The sequence below is a fragment of the Zymoseptoria tritici genome, chromosome 8, assembly GCF_000219625.1.
Source record: "Zymoseptoria tritici IPO323 chromosome 8, whole genome shotgun sequence".
NCBI classification, from domain to species: Eukaryota; Fungi; Ascomycota; class Dothideomycetes; order Mycosphaerellales; family Mycosphaerellaceae; genus Zymoseptoria; species Zymoseptoria tritici.
In genome coordinates this window covers 2,122,674-2,140,670 of record NC_018211.1, presented here as the reverse complement: position 1 = coordinate 2,140,670, position 17,997 = coordinate 2,122,674, and the positions used below count along the sequence as shown (strand labels likewise).

General features: G+C 52.4%; 7 protein-coding genes across 7 annotated transcripts; 4 read left to right on the top strand and 3 right to left on the bottom strand.

Annotated features, from left to right (window-relative positions):
* Positions 1–621: 621 nt before the first annotated feature.
* MYCGRDRAFT_95442 (uncharacterized protein) lies at positions 622–3,113 on the top strand (the record flags this gene model as incomplete). Its single annotated transcript, XM_003850174.1, has 4 exons — positions 622–2,456; positions 2,513–2,602; positions 2,803–2,880; positions 2,945–3,113. The coding sequence occupies 4 exons, from the start codon at positions 622–624 to the stop codon at positions 3,111–3,113; spliced, it is 2,172 nt and encodes a 723-aa protein (XP_003850222.1).
* A 760-nt stretch (positions 3,114–3,873) lies between these two features.
* On the bottom strand, positions 3,874–5,463 carry MYCGRDRAFT_12793 (uncharacterized protein; the record flags this gene model as incomplete). Its single annotated transcript, XM_003850135.1, has 1 exon — positions 3,874–5,463. A coding segment is annotated over one exon (1,590 nt), but the record flags the coding sequence as incomplete, so codon positions are not given.
* Positions 5,464–5,797: 334 nt separating this feature from the next.
* Positions 5,798–6,677, top strand: MYCGRDRAFT_75187 (uncharacterized protein; the record flags this gene model as incomplete). The annotated part of the gene is made up of 2 exons (XM_003850175.1): positions 5,798–6,179; positions 6,237–6,677. The coding sequence occupies 2 exons, from the start codon at positions 5,829–5,831 to the stop codon at positions 6,675–6,677; spliced, it is 792 nt and encodes a 263-aa protein (XP_003850223.1).
* A 184-nt stretch (positions 6,678–6,861) lies between these two features.
* Positions 6,862–9,244, top strand: MYCGRDRAFT_46264 (uncharacterized protein; the record flags this gene model as incomplete). Its single annotated transcript, XM_003850176.1, has 2 exons — positions 6,862–8,972; positions 9,043–9,244. The coding sequence occupies 2 exons, from the start codon at positions 6,862–6,864 to the stop codon at positions 9,242–9,244; spliced, it is 2,313 nt and encodes a 770-aa protein (XP_003850224.1).
* Positions 9,245–10,682: 1,438 nt separating this feature from the next.
* MYCGRDRAFT_95438 (uncharacterized protein) lies at positions 10,683–11,597 on the bottom strand (the record flags this gene model as incomplete). The annotated part of the gene is made up of 1 exon (XM_003850134.1): positions 10,683–11,597. One exon carries the CDS (start codon positions 11,595–11,597, stop codon positions 10,683–10,685), a length of 915 nt encoding a protein of 304 aa, XP_003850182.1.
* Positions 11,598–12,489: 892 nt separating this feature from the next.
* Positions 12,490–13,953, bottom strand: MYCGRDRAFT_46957 (uncharacterized protein; the record flags this gene model as incomplete). Its single annotated transcript, XM_003850133.1, has 1 exon — positions 12,490–13,953. The coding sequence occupies one exon, from the start codon at positions 13,951–13,953 to the stop codon at positions 12,490–12,492; it is 1,464 nt and encodes a 487-aa protein (XP_003850181.1).
* A 2,275-nt stretch (positions 13,954–16,228) lies between these two features.
* MYCGRDRAFT_46817 (uncharacterized protein) lies at positions 16,229–16,381 on the top strand (the record flags this gene model as incomplete). Its single annotated transcript, XM_003850177.1, has 1 exon — positions 16,229–16,381. A coding segment is annotated over one exon (153 nt), but the record flags the coding sequence as incomplete, so codon positions are not given.
* Between the last annotated feature and the right edge of the window lie 1,616 nt (positions 16,382–17,997).

Below are 17,997 nucleotides of genomic sequence, written 5' to 3'. Positions count from 1 at the left end.
AGAAGAATTGGGCAAGAGACCTTTCCACCTCGGCTGCACGGTAGGTTCTGCAGGTGTGCTGTTTATATGGTTTTGGAAGATCCGCACTTTAAGCACCCGGTCCGCGGCATTGGAACAGTACCCTTGTTCAATGCATACGCCTACGAAAAGCACTTACATCTCTACCAGAGTCTGTGGACCAGCGAGCCGAACTTCCACGAGCCTGCGACAGTCCAGGTTACGAAGCACGAATATTGAGCAAGAATGGTGAGGAAACCGTGCTCTACGCTGCAGGACTTAACGCCATTGCAGATGCGTAGCATGCATATGCAACAGGCGCGATTCTGCAGCGGGAATACGGTCAAGTAAATGATTTTCAGATACTGCTAAACGACACACGGCTTGGACTAGGCAGACCTCGGGAGCTAAAATGACATCGCATAGGATAGACTCCGATCGACTGTAGCCCAGGAAAAGCGGACCACTGTTTGAAGATGATCTCAATGATGACAACCGTGAGTTGGGGCTGTCAGGATCGAGGCAGCGTGCTGTGAGTGCGGAGGATTTAATCTGGAGGGTCTGCCATGCCGTCTCGCGCACTCTATTTCTCTATTTCTACTTTATGAAACCCCTTCCGTCGAAATGAAGGCCGCTGTACTTCTCCCTCTCGCCGTTGGGGCCTTTGCCCATACTCGTCGCCAATCATCCGGCTCCTGCCTGACCATTGGAAACGGACAGACCTTCGGCAACGGCTACACTGCCGAATGTGCGACCGACCGTCGTTTCGGAGACCTTTCCAACACCCCCGCCTCCTCCTTTGCGGCTTGTGCTCCCAAATGCGACGTCCTTGCGGAGTGCATCGGATACTCCTTCCACGAAAGTCCTGATGGCACTGGTGTGTGCTATTTCAAGAACAGCAAGGAGGCCTCTTCGTCTGCATCGGACGTTGACGTTGCTTTCAAGGCGGTCGCGGTCACCACTACTACTTCGACAACGGCTGCTACCACCACTACAACAGCCATTGCCACTACGACCACCACCGGTACCTGTGACGCGAGCGGGGGTTCATGCAAGAAGAACGAGGACTGCTGCTCCGGTAGCACCTGCGATGGCTACATTCCCGCTCTGGTAGGCGAGTCTGACAGCACCCCCGAGGTCCTCGGAAAGTGCTCTTCTCAGATAACCAGCACCACCACCACCGATGAGGCTACGACCACTGCCAGCGGAACCACTTCAGCTTCTTCCAGCACCGCATCATGTCTGACCGAGGAGAGTGATTTCTGCGAGGACAGTAGCGAATGCTGCCCCGGTCTGATCTGCCAGGATAATGGACTTGAGCTTGGCTTCAGTCAATGCTTCGGCAGCACTACGACGACGGATTCCGCCACCGCTACGGGTTCAACTACGGTGACGGCTACGGCTTCTACCACAGACCCTGTCTCCGCTACAGACTCTACTAGCAGCACGGATTCTGCTTCTGCTACCGGATTGGATTCTGCTTCTACTTCCGCCACTGACTCTGCTTCCTCTACGGACTCTACTTCTGCCACGAATCTTGCTTCCGCCACTGGAACAGATTCAGCTACGAACTCGGCGACTGCTATGGAGTCCGCAACGAACACGGGCTCTGCTTCCTCAGCGGACTCTGCTTCCTCGACGGACTCTGCCTCCTCGACGGACTCTGCCTCCGCCACGGATCTTGCTTCTGCCACTGGAACTGATTCCGCTGCGAACTCGGCGACTGCTACAGACTCCGCAACGAACACAGACTCTAACGCTGGCACGGAGTCCGCATCCGCTACGGAGTCCGCATCCGCTACGGAGTCCGCATCCGCTACGGACTCTGCTTCCTCGACGGACTCTGCTTCCTCGACGGATTCTGCTTCCTCGACGGACTCTGCCTCGACGGACTCTGCTTCCTCAACGGACTCTGCTTCGTCTACCGACTCTGCCTCTTCGACGAACTCTGCTTCCGCTTTCGATTCGGCCACCAACCCCGCCACCGATTCCGCCTCCGCTACGGACCCTACCGCCCCTGTATATCCCACCGATAAGCCAGTATACACTTCTGGCGAGCCAATATACTGCCCCATCAAGACCACAGAATACGGGACCACCTACGTGACTCTGTGCCCTCAGACCTCCAGCAAATACGAGAACGGCCACGCTTACCCCACGACATACCTCGGATACTCCACCGTTACTGTGACAATCTACCCGACCGAGCAGCCTGCGCCAACATACCCTGTAAAGTCCACTCCATACATTACCGAGTACGAGACTTTCAAGCCGGTCACCACCGCGACTGTCATCAACAACAAGCCTATGCCGCTTACTTACGCCGTCTACACGACTGTCACTGTTACTGTACCAGCCAAGACTGCATATCCGTCGAAGGTTGCAGCTGCTCCTTCCGCGCCGGCTGTTTACACCCACCCAGCAGCACCTGTTGCGACCAAACCCGCGCAGCAGATCGGGTATGTATTGGACCAATTCTGTTTGAGTACGGAGAACTAGCTGACATTTTCCAAAGTGATGGTCAGGTCCAAGTCCCAGCTCAACCAGCCCAGGCGATGCCAGCTCAGCCAGCTCCAGCTTCAGCGCAGCCCGTACAGCAGATTGGGTGTGTATCTGAGAAACATTGCTCAACACAAGTCCTAGCTAACGGAATGCAAAGTGACGGCCAAAGCCCAGCCCAACCCGCTGAAGCCGCCCCATCTAATCCCGCTGAACCATCTCCAGCGTCGCCAATCCAACAAATCCCGTACACATCCCCATCCCCTCGTCCCCAACCACATCACATATCCTAACAATCCTTCACAGTGACGGCCAAATCCAAAACCCCGCTGCACCAGCTGCGTCTCCAGCCGCATCCCCCGCCTCGCCAATCCAACAAATCCCGTAAGTCTGCCCGACACATCCTCCTTCCCCTTCAGAATGAGCAGGAAGACTGACGTACGCAAAGTGACGGCCAAATCCAAGACCCTGCTTCCCCTGCCTCTCCCGCCACTGCTGCTGCTGGAAACGGTAACGGTACCCCCTCTTCTCTGGAGACTTATACCGGTGCTACGAGCCAGGTACAGGTTGGATTGGGCGCTTTCATCGCTGCTGTGGCTGCTGTTTTGGCGTTGTAGGCGATGCGTTTGCTATGATTTGAGCGTAGGGTAGCGGAAAGTGTGATGGATACATTGTGGAGAGTTTTGCGGAGGTTTGAATTTTCTTTGGGGGAAATGGTCAGGTATAAAGAACCTGGACCTTTTTGGGGAGGGTGGAGGGAGGGTGGAGGGAGGGTTTTGATTGGGACGTTTTTTGTTATCCTTGAGGACCTGAGCTTTGTATTTTTGAGAAGGGATGAGAGACTCAATTGGCGAGGTCACTTGAATACGTACGACTAGCCACCTCAGCCGGACATGAACATATACTAGTTTCGTGAGTCGAAAGGTTTCAGTATTCGGGAGTCGGGGTGGGAGCGGAGAATGGAGAGTGGAGAGTATACAGCGGAGCAGACAGGATAGCTTCGGAGTGTCGGAATCTGCTCCTTCTCATGCTCATTGCTATATGGTCTTTTGACTGATTGTTGAAATTCATAGCTTCCATGGTCGAGGCAAGGAAATCTCTTGTTCGTCGGCGTTTGCTGCTTGCGTCTATGAGAAGGCGTGGAATGTATCACTCTCACCAGCTAATCTCGTCAAGGACATCCGCTGGAAGCAGGAAACTCGCAGCACCATGCATTTATCCTTCTACGTTGCGTCGCTGTCAACGCTCCGAGCGGTTGAGAGATTTTCATGGTAAAAGGCTGATCAAGGTACCACGCTTCGTCGGATGCGGGAGTTGTGAGGAAGGCTTCGAGCTGTTCGAATTCACACCCAGCTCTGAAGTCTAGACTTTCTTTGCTTTCTTCCTCACCATACTTGCAGCGAGAATATTGACCTTATCGCTGGGTTCCTGCGGCGCTTCTACGAGCTTCGTCTCCACACCACCCTCTCCACCATCACCCTTCCTCTTCCTCCTCACAATCATACTCATACCTCCAAGATCATTAACCCCATCCACCGTCTCCTTCCCCACAGCCTGTGCAGCGACCTCCTTCGTCCCGACCACCTTCAACCCAACATCCGCCGACCCTTCAATCCCACTTCTGATTTCGCCTATCCACCTCTCCGTACTCCTCACCGCATGACTTAGAGTGGAAAAGTCCGACGCGAGGAGAGTTTGCATGGCTTTGTCGTAGACTTCTTCGGAGAGGAGGATGGCGCCTCCGGGATGAGAGGGAGGGTTGGATGTCATGGTGGAAAGGGTCGAGGATGAGCCAGATTTGAGGCGGGGTTGGCGGGGGATGATGGGGCCGGAGAGGGGGATGCGGCGGCGGTTGGAGTGGTGGTCCGGCTGGGAGGGAAGATTGCTAGGTAGGGGGGAGGAGGGTGTAGGGGTTGGTGATGAAGGGAGGACCTCGGAGTCTTGGCTTTGTGTCTCGATGATATCCTTGGTGGCAGTAGAGGACGGTGATATCACCAGCCATAAAAACCCAACGACCCTGCCGGACGAACATTCCTGCCTGAACTCCATCGCTTCCCAGAACCTCTCGATGTCGAGGATGGACTTCCATTTCCCACCACTTTTATTGCTAGCCCCTTTCTTAGAAGGACTGCTCAGGTTGGAAGAAGATGAAGTCGGTTGCGAGTCCTGGGAGATTCCGATCTCGTCGTCAAGATCCTGTATGAAGCGGGCTTTGGGATCGTCCGGAAAGCGAGGGAGGAGACATCGGGGTGGAGCATCGGAAGGGATGTGGCGGGTTGCGGCGAGGGAGGTGAGAGGGTGGCCGGGGAGCCAGTTTGGGGGATCTTTTATGGAGGAGGCGGGCATGAAGGAGCGTTTGAGTTCGGAGGTTGCATAGCCGGGAACGGTGATGTAGCCTTGGTAGGAAGGGTCGGTGGATGTGGGAGGTAGCGATGGGATGATGGGATCGAGTACGCGGGCCCACCATTTAATTAATTGACGGTCGTCGAGGACGTGTTTTGATTTGTTGTCTGAGGAGCCGGGGAAGAGGTATTGTGCTTGGGCGCGAGCGAAGAGGGAGATGACGATTTTGCGTGTTGGGCGTTGTCTTCGTTCGTTATCGGCTAGCCAGCGGAGGAAGGTTGTGACTGTTGTTTGAATGGGAGACGGCCTTTGCCGAGGGATGTAAGAAGTGGAGTCGACTTTGCTGACGAAGAGGGTGGTCAGGCGTCGGGTGGTGTAGAGCAGTACTTCAATGGCAAAGCTGATGACATCGTTGCCGCCGGCGGACGAGTCTTGAGTCGTCTCATGTCCAAGTGAGGCCGGTTCGACGCTGAGAGTGAGGAAGTGGCTGGCTAGACGTGTCCTTTCTGCGGGTTGTCCCGGTGGAGCGGAGAAGAGCGGATCGCATGGTTTGGCCGGAGATTGGACGTATCGGATGGTGCAGTTGAAGCCGGCGGGCAGAACGGCGGAGAGAGTCTCTTGAAGTGAGGTCGGGGAGGAAGCCAGGGTGGTAGAGGAAGCCATGGGGGTTGATATGTTGGGGGCGGAAAGTTCTGTCGGTGGAAGATGTCGTATATGAGATGCTCCAAGTGGTGTCCAAGACTGTTTGCTATACCATCGCGCGTATGTCTCCCCGTCGATGTCACAATATTCACATGAAATATGTCCAAACGAAGTGAACAAGTCCAACGACGCGAGACGATCTGATCTGGGAGACGCGACCTCGGGAAAGCCAAGAAACTCTATTTCGCCGCAACTCTTTCGTCGTTCACTTCTCGAGACATGACCACTTCGACAATACAACACCTCGCTGTCCATCAGATTCCGCTCCGCCGCCGACGACAATCACTATGAAGACCCCCTCACCCTCCTTCGTGTGCGCTAGCTGTGCGCGATCGCTCCGACAACAACTTCCCAAGCAAACCACCTTCGCCCGCGCATTCGCATCCGAAACCACAACACCTCGAACCCGTGGTCTACCCTCTGCAGCGGATCTTCCTCCACACCGCGACAATGACCAGCCAAGATGGAAGAGCACACCCCCAGCGATGAAGATGCCTGTCCGATTACGGCCAGAGCCAAGTCAGCCCGTCTGGGTCGTCAATCGAGACGAGGAGAAAGTGAATGCCGTATTTGATGCTTTCCTGGGACCGCTGGCAGGGAAGCAGAAGGGAAGAGAGCTACTGGATGAGGAGACGAAGGTATGGACAATCCGTGGGTCAGCTTCAAGACCACCCAGCTAACAACACCTCCGACAGTGGCTCACCCTAACCCACAAATCCTTCGAACACGGCCGTCAAGGCTTCAACGCCCGCCTCTCCTTCCTCGGCCGCCGAATCCTCACCCTGCAAACATCCCTCGCTCTCCTCCGCGCCCCATCTCCTCCCAACCTCTCCTCCCTCCCCGCAAACGAAGTCTTCTACCACCCTTCCCTCACCGGGTTGGAGAACATCTCCCCCGTGACGAAGGATCAAGTGCTGGATAAGAAGAGACTGGCGAATATTGCCCGACAGTATGGGATGGAGAAAGTGGTTAGGTGGAAACCTGCGAGGAGCGATAAGTTGGTGGAGAGTGGGCAGGAGGCGGTGTTGGCGCAGGCGGTGTATGCGGTTGTGGGAGCGGTGGCGTTGAGATTGGGCGGGGATGTGGCGGGACGGGTGGCGAGGGAGAGGGTTTTGGAGCCGTTGGGGTTGAAGTAGAAGAGGTGGACAGGTCATTGAGTATGGGCTGGGGTTGATGTGCCGAAGCGGATTTCGGTAGCAGGGAAGCCGAGTATGAGAGGACTCCGACATGATACACCAATAGAAGCACTCCAGTGTCTTGCTTAGACATTCTCGCAAGCAATTCCAGACAGTGAGGTGTGCTTCATCTTTCATGTGATCGATGCTGACTACAACTCAATGCGCGAGGTTCAGCCGACAGGATCAAGCTATTGCTTCTTCCACTCAAGCTATAGCTTTGACCTCGAGTACACCTCCAACAACACATTATCTAGCCGCATCATATGTGCATAACCGGCACCCGGAAGCACCCATGGCCACCAATTCAGCCGCCAACATGCCCGACCTCCTCGAAACCACCCACGGCGCAATCACTCAAACACGATCAGCAATACACCAAATCATCCACCAAGTCCCCCCCTCAACCGCAACATTCACCACCATCCTCCGTCCCCTAGCACACGCCGAAAACACCCTTGCCCAAAAAACCCACCTCCTCATCTTCCACGCCTCCGCCCACCCCGACCCAACTATACGCCAAACTTCCACCCAAGCACGAGCACTCCTAGACGCCTTCGCCATCGAACTAGCCCTGAACGAACCTCTCTTCACCTTGATCAACGCAGTCGTGCACAAAGCCGAGGATCTTGCACCAGAAGACGCGAGGCTGCTAGCTACGAAGTATAGGACTTCTATCCGTCATGGGATGCTACTCCCGGACAGCTCTTCCCGCGACCGGCTGCGTGAGCTGAGAGGCCAGATTGGGGAAGCGACGGCGGCGTTTCAGGCGAATCTCGCGAGTGCAAATGGAGGGGTGTGGTATTCTCGCTCCGCTTTAAATGGCGTCCCAGAACGAGTCCTCGACTCGCTTGAAGTCGGCACGACGGGTTTGGTAAAAGCCACGTTCTGCAACGCTCATCTCGCCGCCGTGTTACGCCACGCCAAAAACCCAGACGTGCGAAGGAATTTCTTTATTGCTTTTGAGAACTCTCTACCTGAAAACCGAGCGTTGTTCCGTACCGTGGTACTGCTGAGAGACGAAGTCGCAAGACTGCTGGGCTACGCAAGTCACGCGAGTCTTGTCCTCCCCGATCGCATGGCGGGGAGTCCGGAAGTCGTGGAAGCGTTCCTTGAGGAGTTGAGAGTGCGCTTGACGAAGACGAGCGTCCTCGAAGCGGAAAAGATACGCGCACTGAAGGCGAAGGATCTTGGACTTGACGGGAAGGAGGAAGAAGAGATGGGGTATTGGCTGTGGGATCAGCCGTATTATCATCGCATGATGCTCGAGGAGGAGTATCAAGTTGATCAGGAGAGGATTTCGGAGTGGTTTCCTTTAAGGGTCGTTGTGGAGAGGATGTTGGGGATATTTGAGGAGATTTTTGGGTTGAAATTCGAGGCTGTCGATGAGGCCAATGAGGAGCCTAGTGATCGTCCGCCTATCTGGCATGAAGATGTTCAAGTCTTCGCTGTCCAGGATGCAGATGATGACGGAGCGTTTCTCGGATGGCTATACATGGATCTCTACGACCGTCCTGGGAAAAAGGGAGGGAACGGTTGTAATTACAACCTCGTACCAGTAAGTCCCTCACCTCCTCATCACTGCCGCCGACCACTAACTCAACCACATGGTTTCACCCGCCCCAACGGAACCTGGCAACACCCCTCCACCGCCCTCCTCTGCAACTTCCCCACCCCCACGCCCTCCACCCCTACACTCCTCCACCACTCCGAAGTCGTAACGCTCTTCCACGAACTCGGCCACGCAATCCACGACCTCGTCTCCAAAACTTTCTACGCTTGTTTCCACGGCACAGCAGTACCCGTCGACTTTGGCGAGGCGCCGAGTCAGATGCTGGAGGAATGGTGCTGGACACCCGCTATCCTCAAATCGTTGAGTTGCCACTACGCCACCCTATCACCTTCCTACTTCACCTCCTGGCAGGCCCCCACCACGCCCGGCGCCGAGCAACCGCAAGAGACCCTACCAGACTCAATGATAACCTCCCTCATCGCAGCGAGAAATGTAAACGCCGCACACTTCTACCTCAACCAACTCCGACATTGCATCTTCGACATGGCGGTCCACCATCCCTCAAGCCACGAGGCGCTACAAGCGATGGACCTCGCGACCCTCTACAACGAACTGCGAAGCAAAATTTTACCACCCCGTGGCCCGGAAACCCAAGGCGAAAGCCTCGACTGGGGCCACGGCTACGTCTGGAACGGACATGTGATGCAGGAAGACTATTCGGCGGGGTATTATAGTTACATCTTGTATGTCGCCCCCTGTCCTTAGGCCCATTTCTTCCATCCTGGCGTATTTGCTAAATCTACGAGGAAATAGTTCAAAAGTCCTCGCAGCAGACATGTTCGAGTCTACTTTCCGCCAGGATCCGATGAGTCGCTGGGAGGGACGGAGATACCGGTATACCATTCTCCAACCGGGCGGGAGTCGGGATGCGATGGAGATGGTGAGGGAGTTTCTTGGGAGGGAGCCTGGGAGTGGGGCGTTTGATTTGAGGATATGTTCAAACACTGAGCTATGAGAAAGCAAGTCGCTCTGGCCATATCTCGGAATCTGCAAAGCATCGGAAGTCGTCAAACCCGGCGGTCTACTGTACGGGCTTTGGTAGTCCTGCCGCATGCAGTACGACGACAAAGTACTCCTTCAGCCGAACCATCGCTCAGGCAATGTCGAAGAAGTTACACCTCTCGATATCTCGATAACTCTCCATCTCCAAGTACGGGTCCGCAGCTCGCTACTTGTCAGCATCACAGTCCGAGTTCCATCTACCTCGAATCAGCCGGAAAAAACCTCGGCCGAGCTCACCGTCCGTACCATCGACAATGCTGCGGAGGCACTCTTCGTCTATTTGGATGCAGTACCTATGCCATAGCGAACCACCTCAGCGGCCGAAATCGATCTTACGGACCTTGCTCATGGGCCGCTGCTGTCTTTACCCACTTGATGAAGTCGTCCTGCACGACTGCTGCCAAAGCGCCGTCACATCCGTCTCGGTCTAGGAAGACAGTACACGGGTCAATGGCCAAGAGCTCGATGCCACTATACGACTCAAAGCTGGACAGTCCAGCTTGTTGGTCTGGAATAGTATCAATCGACCCCTATACTATACCAACCAACACGAATTCTAGACAGACCAATGGAATACCACGGTTACTAAGACATTCCGACAATAGCGGGCTTCGGCGGCAACAGTGCTAAAGATTGTTTCTCGACGTCAGAAACCGAGATCCTCTGGGACTTGGATCGTTTGTGTCGAATCTGTTTGCAATCTGTCTGGTAATCGAATGGAATCACAACCCTATACCAAACCAACCGATAGCACCGACGATCAACCAAAATCAACCAACAATTACCATGCTAATAGCATTCCATACCAACAAGCTCACTAGCTGGACTCGAGCTCATTGTGGGCAATGCGAAGGCATGTTGCACTTTCTTCATCGTTCACGTAGGTACATTGATTGATGACGAAGGCTGTGTCTGTTGGTGCGGTTGCGTACAATGGAGGAGTGGATCACTAATGCATGAGACTCGGTGACCGGACTTCTCTAGCTAGCAGTCAATTTCATCTGCTTCACTGAGATTCGACGGGCACTGATGGTGGGCTTGCGTGGAAAGCTCAAAGACAACGACTTTTCCTGGTGAAGCGATTCGAGCGTAGGCCCCACCGCTCCTTTCCGGTATCGTATTCTATCTCGCATGCTGTGTAGAGAAGACTCACCGAACTCTCAGACCTTCGGTGACACGCTCTCGTGCGATACATTCTGCCTCTGCAGCGACACAATGCCGCTCGAACACCATGCCGCTCAAATCCTGTAAGAAGTTTCATACCGATCATGAACATCCTTTCTGGAAGACATTCCGTTTTCCGCCTTGTCCTATGTCCGTCGAATTTCCTTCTTCATGCATCATCATTCTCCTACAGCCGATATTCTGTCATCATTTCTCATTCTTTATTCTCATCGAGGCAGATCCTGAAACTTCTCGGTGCCAGCGATGATGTCCAATGGCGACCTGGAACCGCTTCCGTGAAGTCCCAGTAAGCCGCGGAACACAAACCTCACTCGCCAGTCTGCGCCTGGTGGATTCGCAAGGATAGCCCACACACGCGGAGAATGGACGAGACTAGCGATGATTTCCCCGGAAGACACCCAGCTGTCGAAGAGGCGCAACGAGAGCAGCGGGTCGATCTGCTTCAGAGGATGCTTCTGCGTCGTCTCGAACTCTCCCTCCCTCAGACGATACAGATCCATCGTCGCAACCGCATCCTCAACACTCGAATGCTCTGGTCCCTGAATGCTTCGACCGAGAACCACTTCCGCGAGTCTCGCCAACTTCGGCATACGATTGATCTGGTCCGTGGCGTGGTTGCGGTACTCCTCTAGTAACTGCGTGTCTCGGATCTGCACGCCTTCGAAAATTTCACGCGGAAACGACTTCACATCGTTCTTAATCGCGTGCCCGACGACGATCCGTCCCTCAACGATCTTGCGAACGTTATCGAACACCTCCTTTGCGGGTCGTGCGCCGTTCGACGGGAGGACGTCCTTTTCGTACACGCCCATGCGCAGGTGAGGCGGAGGTGGCGCGATGGTGTAGCGCCCGCTTTTCTTGTAGTAGACGAAGACGTCGTAGATGGTCTCGCCGCGGTTATTCACGATGGAGACGCGGCCGGGGAGACTGCGCTTTTTGGCGCGCACTGGGACGGCCACGCGGTGGGGATTAGGCGTGAAGATTATGAACTCGATGTCGATTGCGATGGTTTTGGTGATGAGGTCGAAACGTGGCGTTGGTTGGATGGCACGGGTGCGGAGGCCGTGGGAGGGGTGGATGGGGTTGTTGTCGTCGTGAGAGGATTGGGTGTTGGTGGACATGGTGTAGTGTTTTGGTGGTTGAATAATGGATGTGTATAGATGGAGGTTAAGGAGGGAAAAAGGTGGGACTTTTGCTGTAGATGAAAGTCCGGCGCAGGATTTGTTACGCTAGCTGGGCTTAGCGTGAGTGTACGTGAATGTCGGCTGTGAGCTGCCACATCCCGCTATAGTAGGTGAAGAGCGCCTGCAGATGTAAAAGGGAGAGGTTGTTGCTTCGTTTGTCCACTGTGTGGTCGGGGTATTGTTATCCGACTTGTCGGCTGATTTACAGCATTGAGTTCACAATACTGTCTGAGGCCGAAGGCTCGGACATCCTTTCGGCCGCCGGATGTACAGCGTCTGCGCCCAAGACTGATCGCCATGCCATCAATATAAGGTTCTGGGTACATAGTGTCTTTCCAAGGCAGAGAAAAGACTCCTAGATCCTGTGGTTATGATTAAGGTTGCAAAATCGTGTGTATAGCAAGTTTGTGGAGACTTTCGATCGGTAGAAAATATATGATATCACTCAGATGCAAGCGAAAAGAAAAGTAGTACAAGTCGTAGTCCGCTGTTTCTGAGTATCTCTTTGTCGGCGCCAATAAAGAAAAGACCGTGGAAGCATGAAGCAAGCAGAAAAACAAACAATGGAAAGGGAAAGCTCAACGGGAAGGGAAAGCTCAACGGGCGATATTCCTTCTGGGCTCATTCTTGTTGTGCTAACATTCCGAGACAGACCGCTTTCGAAACCAGTCGTACGGCTTCGCGAGATTGACGAACGGCACCGGATGTAATTCCTCGATCATGGAAGCTCTCTTGGCGCAGCTCCTCCAACTACTTGATCATACAAACATGCTCAGCACTCTCAAAGATTCGCTTGACAGAGTCTCCATCCATTCACACCTCCGCTCGTCTAGGCACCATCACTCGCAAGCACACTCATTCCCTGATCCACTCCAGCTCTGACCCTCGTCTTCATCTTCATCACCCCAGCACCTAGCCTCTCTGCCTCGTTCGCCTCATTCACGCACACAAATGCTTCAGGGGCGAAGACCAGAGACTCTCCTGTTCTCAGATTGACAATGTCGTCGAACATCTTCTCCTGCTCCTTGCCTTGCGTGACAAGACTTGACGCTCCACCGAGGTGACCACGAATGGCTGCAAACCATGCTGGTGACTTGAAGTGGTGGACGATACTCACAGAGCAGAGATCGAGGAGCTTGCTCGAAAGAGTTGGCTCTTGGGTGGCGATCAGCACTCGTGTGGCGTTGTGTCTCTGCTCGCGGATCGTCGTCAGGAGCCGATCTGTGAAACTCGCTGCGGCAGGAGACTCATTCAAGTATTTGTGAGCTTCGTCAAGGGCGATAACGAGTCCAGCTTTGGGTCGGTTCTCTTTGATCAGGCCCAGACAGATCTCGAAGAGAACGCATACGGTCGCTGTGTCGATGAAAGGATCGCTGAGGTCGATGATGGTGAGTGCTCCAGGCGTGAGCTTGAACGGATCGGGTGGCGTGAGCGTGTATCTTCCGGCTGCTTTGGGGACCATGAAGCTGCGTAGGAGATTGAGTCGCATGTCCATCATGGCTGACTGACCAGGAGCAAATTTCTCCAGGGCCAACTCTCGCTCGAAAGCTGCCATAGTGAAGTCGATCTCTTGAACTGCCATGTGTCGCAGTATCTTCTCGATGACCACCATATACAGCGGTACAGTTCCCTCTGACTCAGAGAAAGCCATCAGACGAAGCATTCTCTCAACGCTCAGATGCTTGTCGCTCAACATCAGTGAGACCACCTCCAAGTTCTCCGCGGCACCAGGGAGTTTCGAGTACGCATTCTGCAACTTGCGCTTATTGCTAGGCGATACGAGCACACGGACCTTGATGCCGCGAGAGCAGAGACTGGCAGCTTCGGCGACCGAGCTCATGGTACTATCAGTATCGTAGTGAAATACGACTCCAGCAACTGGCTGATGGAGGACGCCGAAATTGTTGTCTGCAAGGAGGCAGTTCTCAAGCATGCAGCTCAGAGTGTAACTCTTGCCGCTCCCCTGCGAACCGCAGATGAAGGCTGAATTTGGAGCGTTGACGTTGAGCAGAATTGGTTCTTGCTCTTTGATTTGATCGTGATTGCCGACATGAAATCCCAGCAGCCCATACTGCGGGAGGATCTCAGGGGTTGGCGGCGTAGTCTTTGTGATACTTCCAAAGACAAAAGGAGTACATGGCGACGGTACTTGACGTTCCCGAACAATGTTTTGAACAGAGAGCGAAAACAGAGAGGCAGTCCGAATTTCCTCTTCTCTTCCGCTTCGGCCTGGCTCATCGTCAAGGAGGAAGCGCAGATATTGAGCTTTTTGTGTTTGGTAAGAGATTGACATCTTGTCGATGCCCGTGGCAAGAGCGGTCGGGAAAGGGACTGCGAACATCGGAACTAGAGTGATGATTGAAGATGCTCAATAGCCTGGTGGATACTGTCCGCTGCGAGGGGCTCGCGGTGGATAAGTAGTATCGGCATGTTTGCTATCTGCTTTGTGTTGAGAAGAGGAGAAAGAGAAAGACTGTTCTGCTGTCCAGAGATGGTCGAAATTTTTGCAAGCGAAGCTTGCTAGATTCTTTTTGGTCTTAGTGTACGGCGTACGGCGTTTTGTACACAAAAGCTGCGTAATCTGATTAGTCGAAGTTTCGTTAGCGCCGGAACTCTACGCGGGGAACCCGCGCACGTAATTTCCCCTAACGTTACTAAACAATAATAATACCTGCAACACGTCTATTGTTATCGACAGCAAGCACACAAGCACACACAAGCGATGCACTTATACTATTCAAGAAGAAAAGGCCTACGGCAGGTGCCCGCGGAGCGCCGCCGGAGGCAAAAGGGGGGTTTAAGGGGGTCTCCCCCTTAGTACAATAAAAGAATCTACAATAAAAGAATCTATAATAAAAGAATCTACTAAACTGCATCGACCGCAGAATTAGGACGTTTCTAGTATGCAATTACTATGTCGCATACAGACTAAAGCATGCTATAAAGAGCAAGCTGCTTCCTATACGTCGTCTATAAAGGAAGTTTGCTACGTTAAACAAAGAAAGGCAGTAAGTAGAAGCTCCGCTCTATAGATTGCTGTTGTAGCAAGATGCTTCTAGCTTACACTTACGCTTTATGTATATATTAATTCACGAGCAAATTAATTTACTAGCTAGCAAACTAGCGATCCCTAAGATATTAGAGATTTTACTACCTTCCTTCCTTCCCTCTAACTACCTTTCCGTTAACACTCTCTCTACCCCTTCTATTCTTAAGCTACTTCTAAACAACACCTTCTGCCTCTACGTATCGTTTCTTAAACCCTTACTAGCCGCACATCGTGCTTAGTACCCTTTAACATAGCTGTAAACAACCCGCTAGTCGTCTAGAATATAAAGATCGATCTACTAGCCTAGCGCAAGTATATCGGAGGTTATAAGCTTACTAAGGATATTATCTAGTTTATGCCTTCGCGTCTAAAAGAACTTTAAGCAGGCACTACTGTGCTCCGCTGCGCAGACTGTCGAGGCAAGGTCGTTAATAAGACAACACGCACTATCTCCGACAAGCTACTGCCCGCCTCTCCTACGCAACCCGCACCTCCTACACAATGCACTCTCGTACCTGTAGCACCGTCCGCCTTAACTTCTATGCTACTACCCGGTCGTCCTATCGCCGGCCCTTCTACTACTACCGCCGGCCCCTCCGGCACCTTATATTACCCTCGCGCATCGCCCGCAACTATCGATAGCACTCGCTAAGAAGCTAAGAGGAGACGCACGGAACGCTACAATAAGCGCGCTAGCACGGTCGATCTAAGCGAGATAAATTAAGACGAGCTAATTTAAGATAAGCCTAAGTAGTTCCGCTGTCTTACCTACGGCGTTCCTCGTGCGAATAACTGTAAGGACATAGAGTACCTAGACTCTTATAAGTACTATACAAATAGCAACAAAGAAGAGAATCCTACGATATTCGAGAAGTAGTGTATCTAGGGCAATTACCCTGCCCTCGCAATGTTCTTCGACTTTCCTAATAGCACCTATCGAGATAGCTGCTACACTAACTATGCTAATAATAGTTTCGATCCTACCTAAGCTCCGAGAGGCAGTAGTTTTATGCCTTAAACGCTATTAAGCTATAACCTTAACTTCTCGACACTAGGACTCGGTACGCAACCTAGCACTCTAGGAATGTCTACCTAGGGCAGCTCTGCATCTAGACAAAACCCTACACCGCCCGCGCAACGTCGTTAGAAAGAACAGAAGGCTTAATTTGTAGCGTATTATAACCTGCCCTTAGTCGATCCTATAGAGCAATCTCTCGAGGCTGCCCTAACAGATAACGACCGCAAACTCTAGGAAGACTTCCGTCGTGCCCTCGATATAGACGATTAGTCCTACTGCCCTCGCTATAAGGAGAAGTAGTAGATTAAGCTAAATGCAGATAGCATCTGTCTTCGCTATAAGAATCGTAACCGCGGCAAACATATCGACGACCCCTACCTCTTCTCGGCCGCTAATAACATAGACCCGGGCGATGTGCTACCCGAGCTTCCTATGCTTACTACTATTAAAGAGATCGTTATCGCTAAGGTCTAAATCCTTATGTAGGTGTTTATAGTTTAAGGACAACAATTTAAGTATCGCGGCTATGTCGTTAACTTCCTCGCAAAAAACGCTAAGATCTTCCGCAAGCTTCTACAACTGCCTAAGAACCTCGACATTATGTTGCTTCGTCTAGTTCAAAAGGAAGGTAGTGGCGACGATCGCACTCGATAGCAGTTTACTAAGGATTTTAAGATTCGTCGATGGGCTGTTCGTCGATAGCTTACTTAGCTTAAGGCTAATTATCTAGGCTATACTAACATCGTAATTAATAAGGAGGCATTGTCCTAGCTGCCCGGAGGTAACAGCCCTAAGGACGCTAATAGAAGTAGTGTCGATGTTTAAGATTAGTTGTAAGGTAAGACGTACGACCTAGCTAACGCCTAATAAGCGGCTCCGGAAGGTCTAGTCGTAGAGCAACACGACTAGCAAGATAGAGAGGATCTTAGCTATAACCGCACAGCTGTCGCCTTTACCGGACCGGAAGATCGTACTATTAACTAGCTAGCAGATCGACTTCGAGAGTTTTAAGCCTAGCGACTACGTGAAAACCAAGAACTCTAAGCTCTTCGCGATGCTAACCTAGGAGTAGCGACACCGCTACTCCCTAACCGTCTCGACGCCTACCGTCGTAGCTCTATAACAGAGCCTAAAGTCCCTATCGGCAATAAAGAACAATAGCCTAACGACCTAGAGCAGCTACCTTTACTACTAGTCCTTACCTTCCCTAACCGAGAGGAAGTACTACTCTCCGAATTCGATAAGAACCGCCCTCTGCTGTCCCTAGCATTTCCAACTCTGTTTCCCTTTAGTAGGGGCGATCCACGCTAGCCTCGGATGCGTAACGTTACCGATACCGTGTTCGTCTAATATCTAATGCGTTATTACGATAGTCGCTTCGCTCGCTACTCTCGCTAGCCCTTTTACGCCTTTAACACAGCGATGCGCAGTTAAGCCTTAAAAGCGGCGGGCTTTTTCGCTAACCGATTCGAGGAAAAGGGTAGTCTAGTTACTGCAGAAGCGATTTCCTACGCACTCGACAATCTATAGGAGCGCGAGTCTAGAATTCTGCTTAACTCTGTCGTCGCTTCCGGTAGTGGCTTGCGTAGCACCCGGTTATACTAGATAGCTCGTAAGAACAATCTCTTAACGTTTATAGCAGGACTCGGCAAGCCTAACATATTCATAACTCTTAGCGCCGCCGACCTTAAGTAGATTAACGTCGCTCGCCACATACCGCGTTTTAAGGAGTAGTTAAGGCTTTAGCTAGATAATTGTTCTCGCCTCGCTCGTAAAAACTTACGCGACAACCCTTACATTACGGACGCCTACTTCGAGCGCCGGTTTGTACTCTTCCTTAATACGGTGCTTAAGCCTAAGTTTAATGTTACCGACTACTAGTATAGATTCGAATATTAGAGCCGTAGCAGCCCTTATGTGCACTTCTTCCTTTAGTGCGATCTGCCTAAGTTTAGCGAACTAGAGACTAACGATCTAAAGGCTAGGTTCGTAGAGCTCTAGGGTCGTTACATCTCCGCAGCTAATCCGGATCCTACGAAGTAGATAAACGTAAATAATACAGTACTCTAGTCTAGCACCGACGAGCTCTCCGGTTGTACGTAGTCTTAGCTCGCTAACATCGTTAATCGTGTAATGATTTATAAGCACAGCGACTACTATAAGGCTAAGCGGCGCAACATTGCGCTAGTAGTAGCTCTAGCCGGTAAAGCAGCTCCGAACGAGGAACAAGCATAAGTATAGGTAGCGTGTCGTTTCTACTTCCCTCGGAA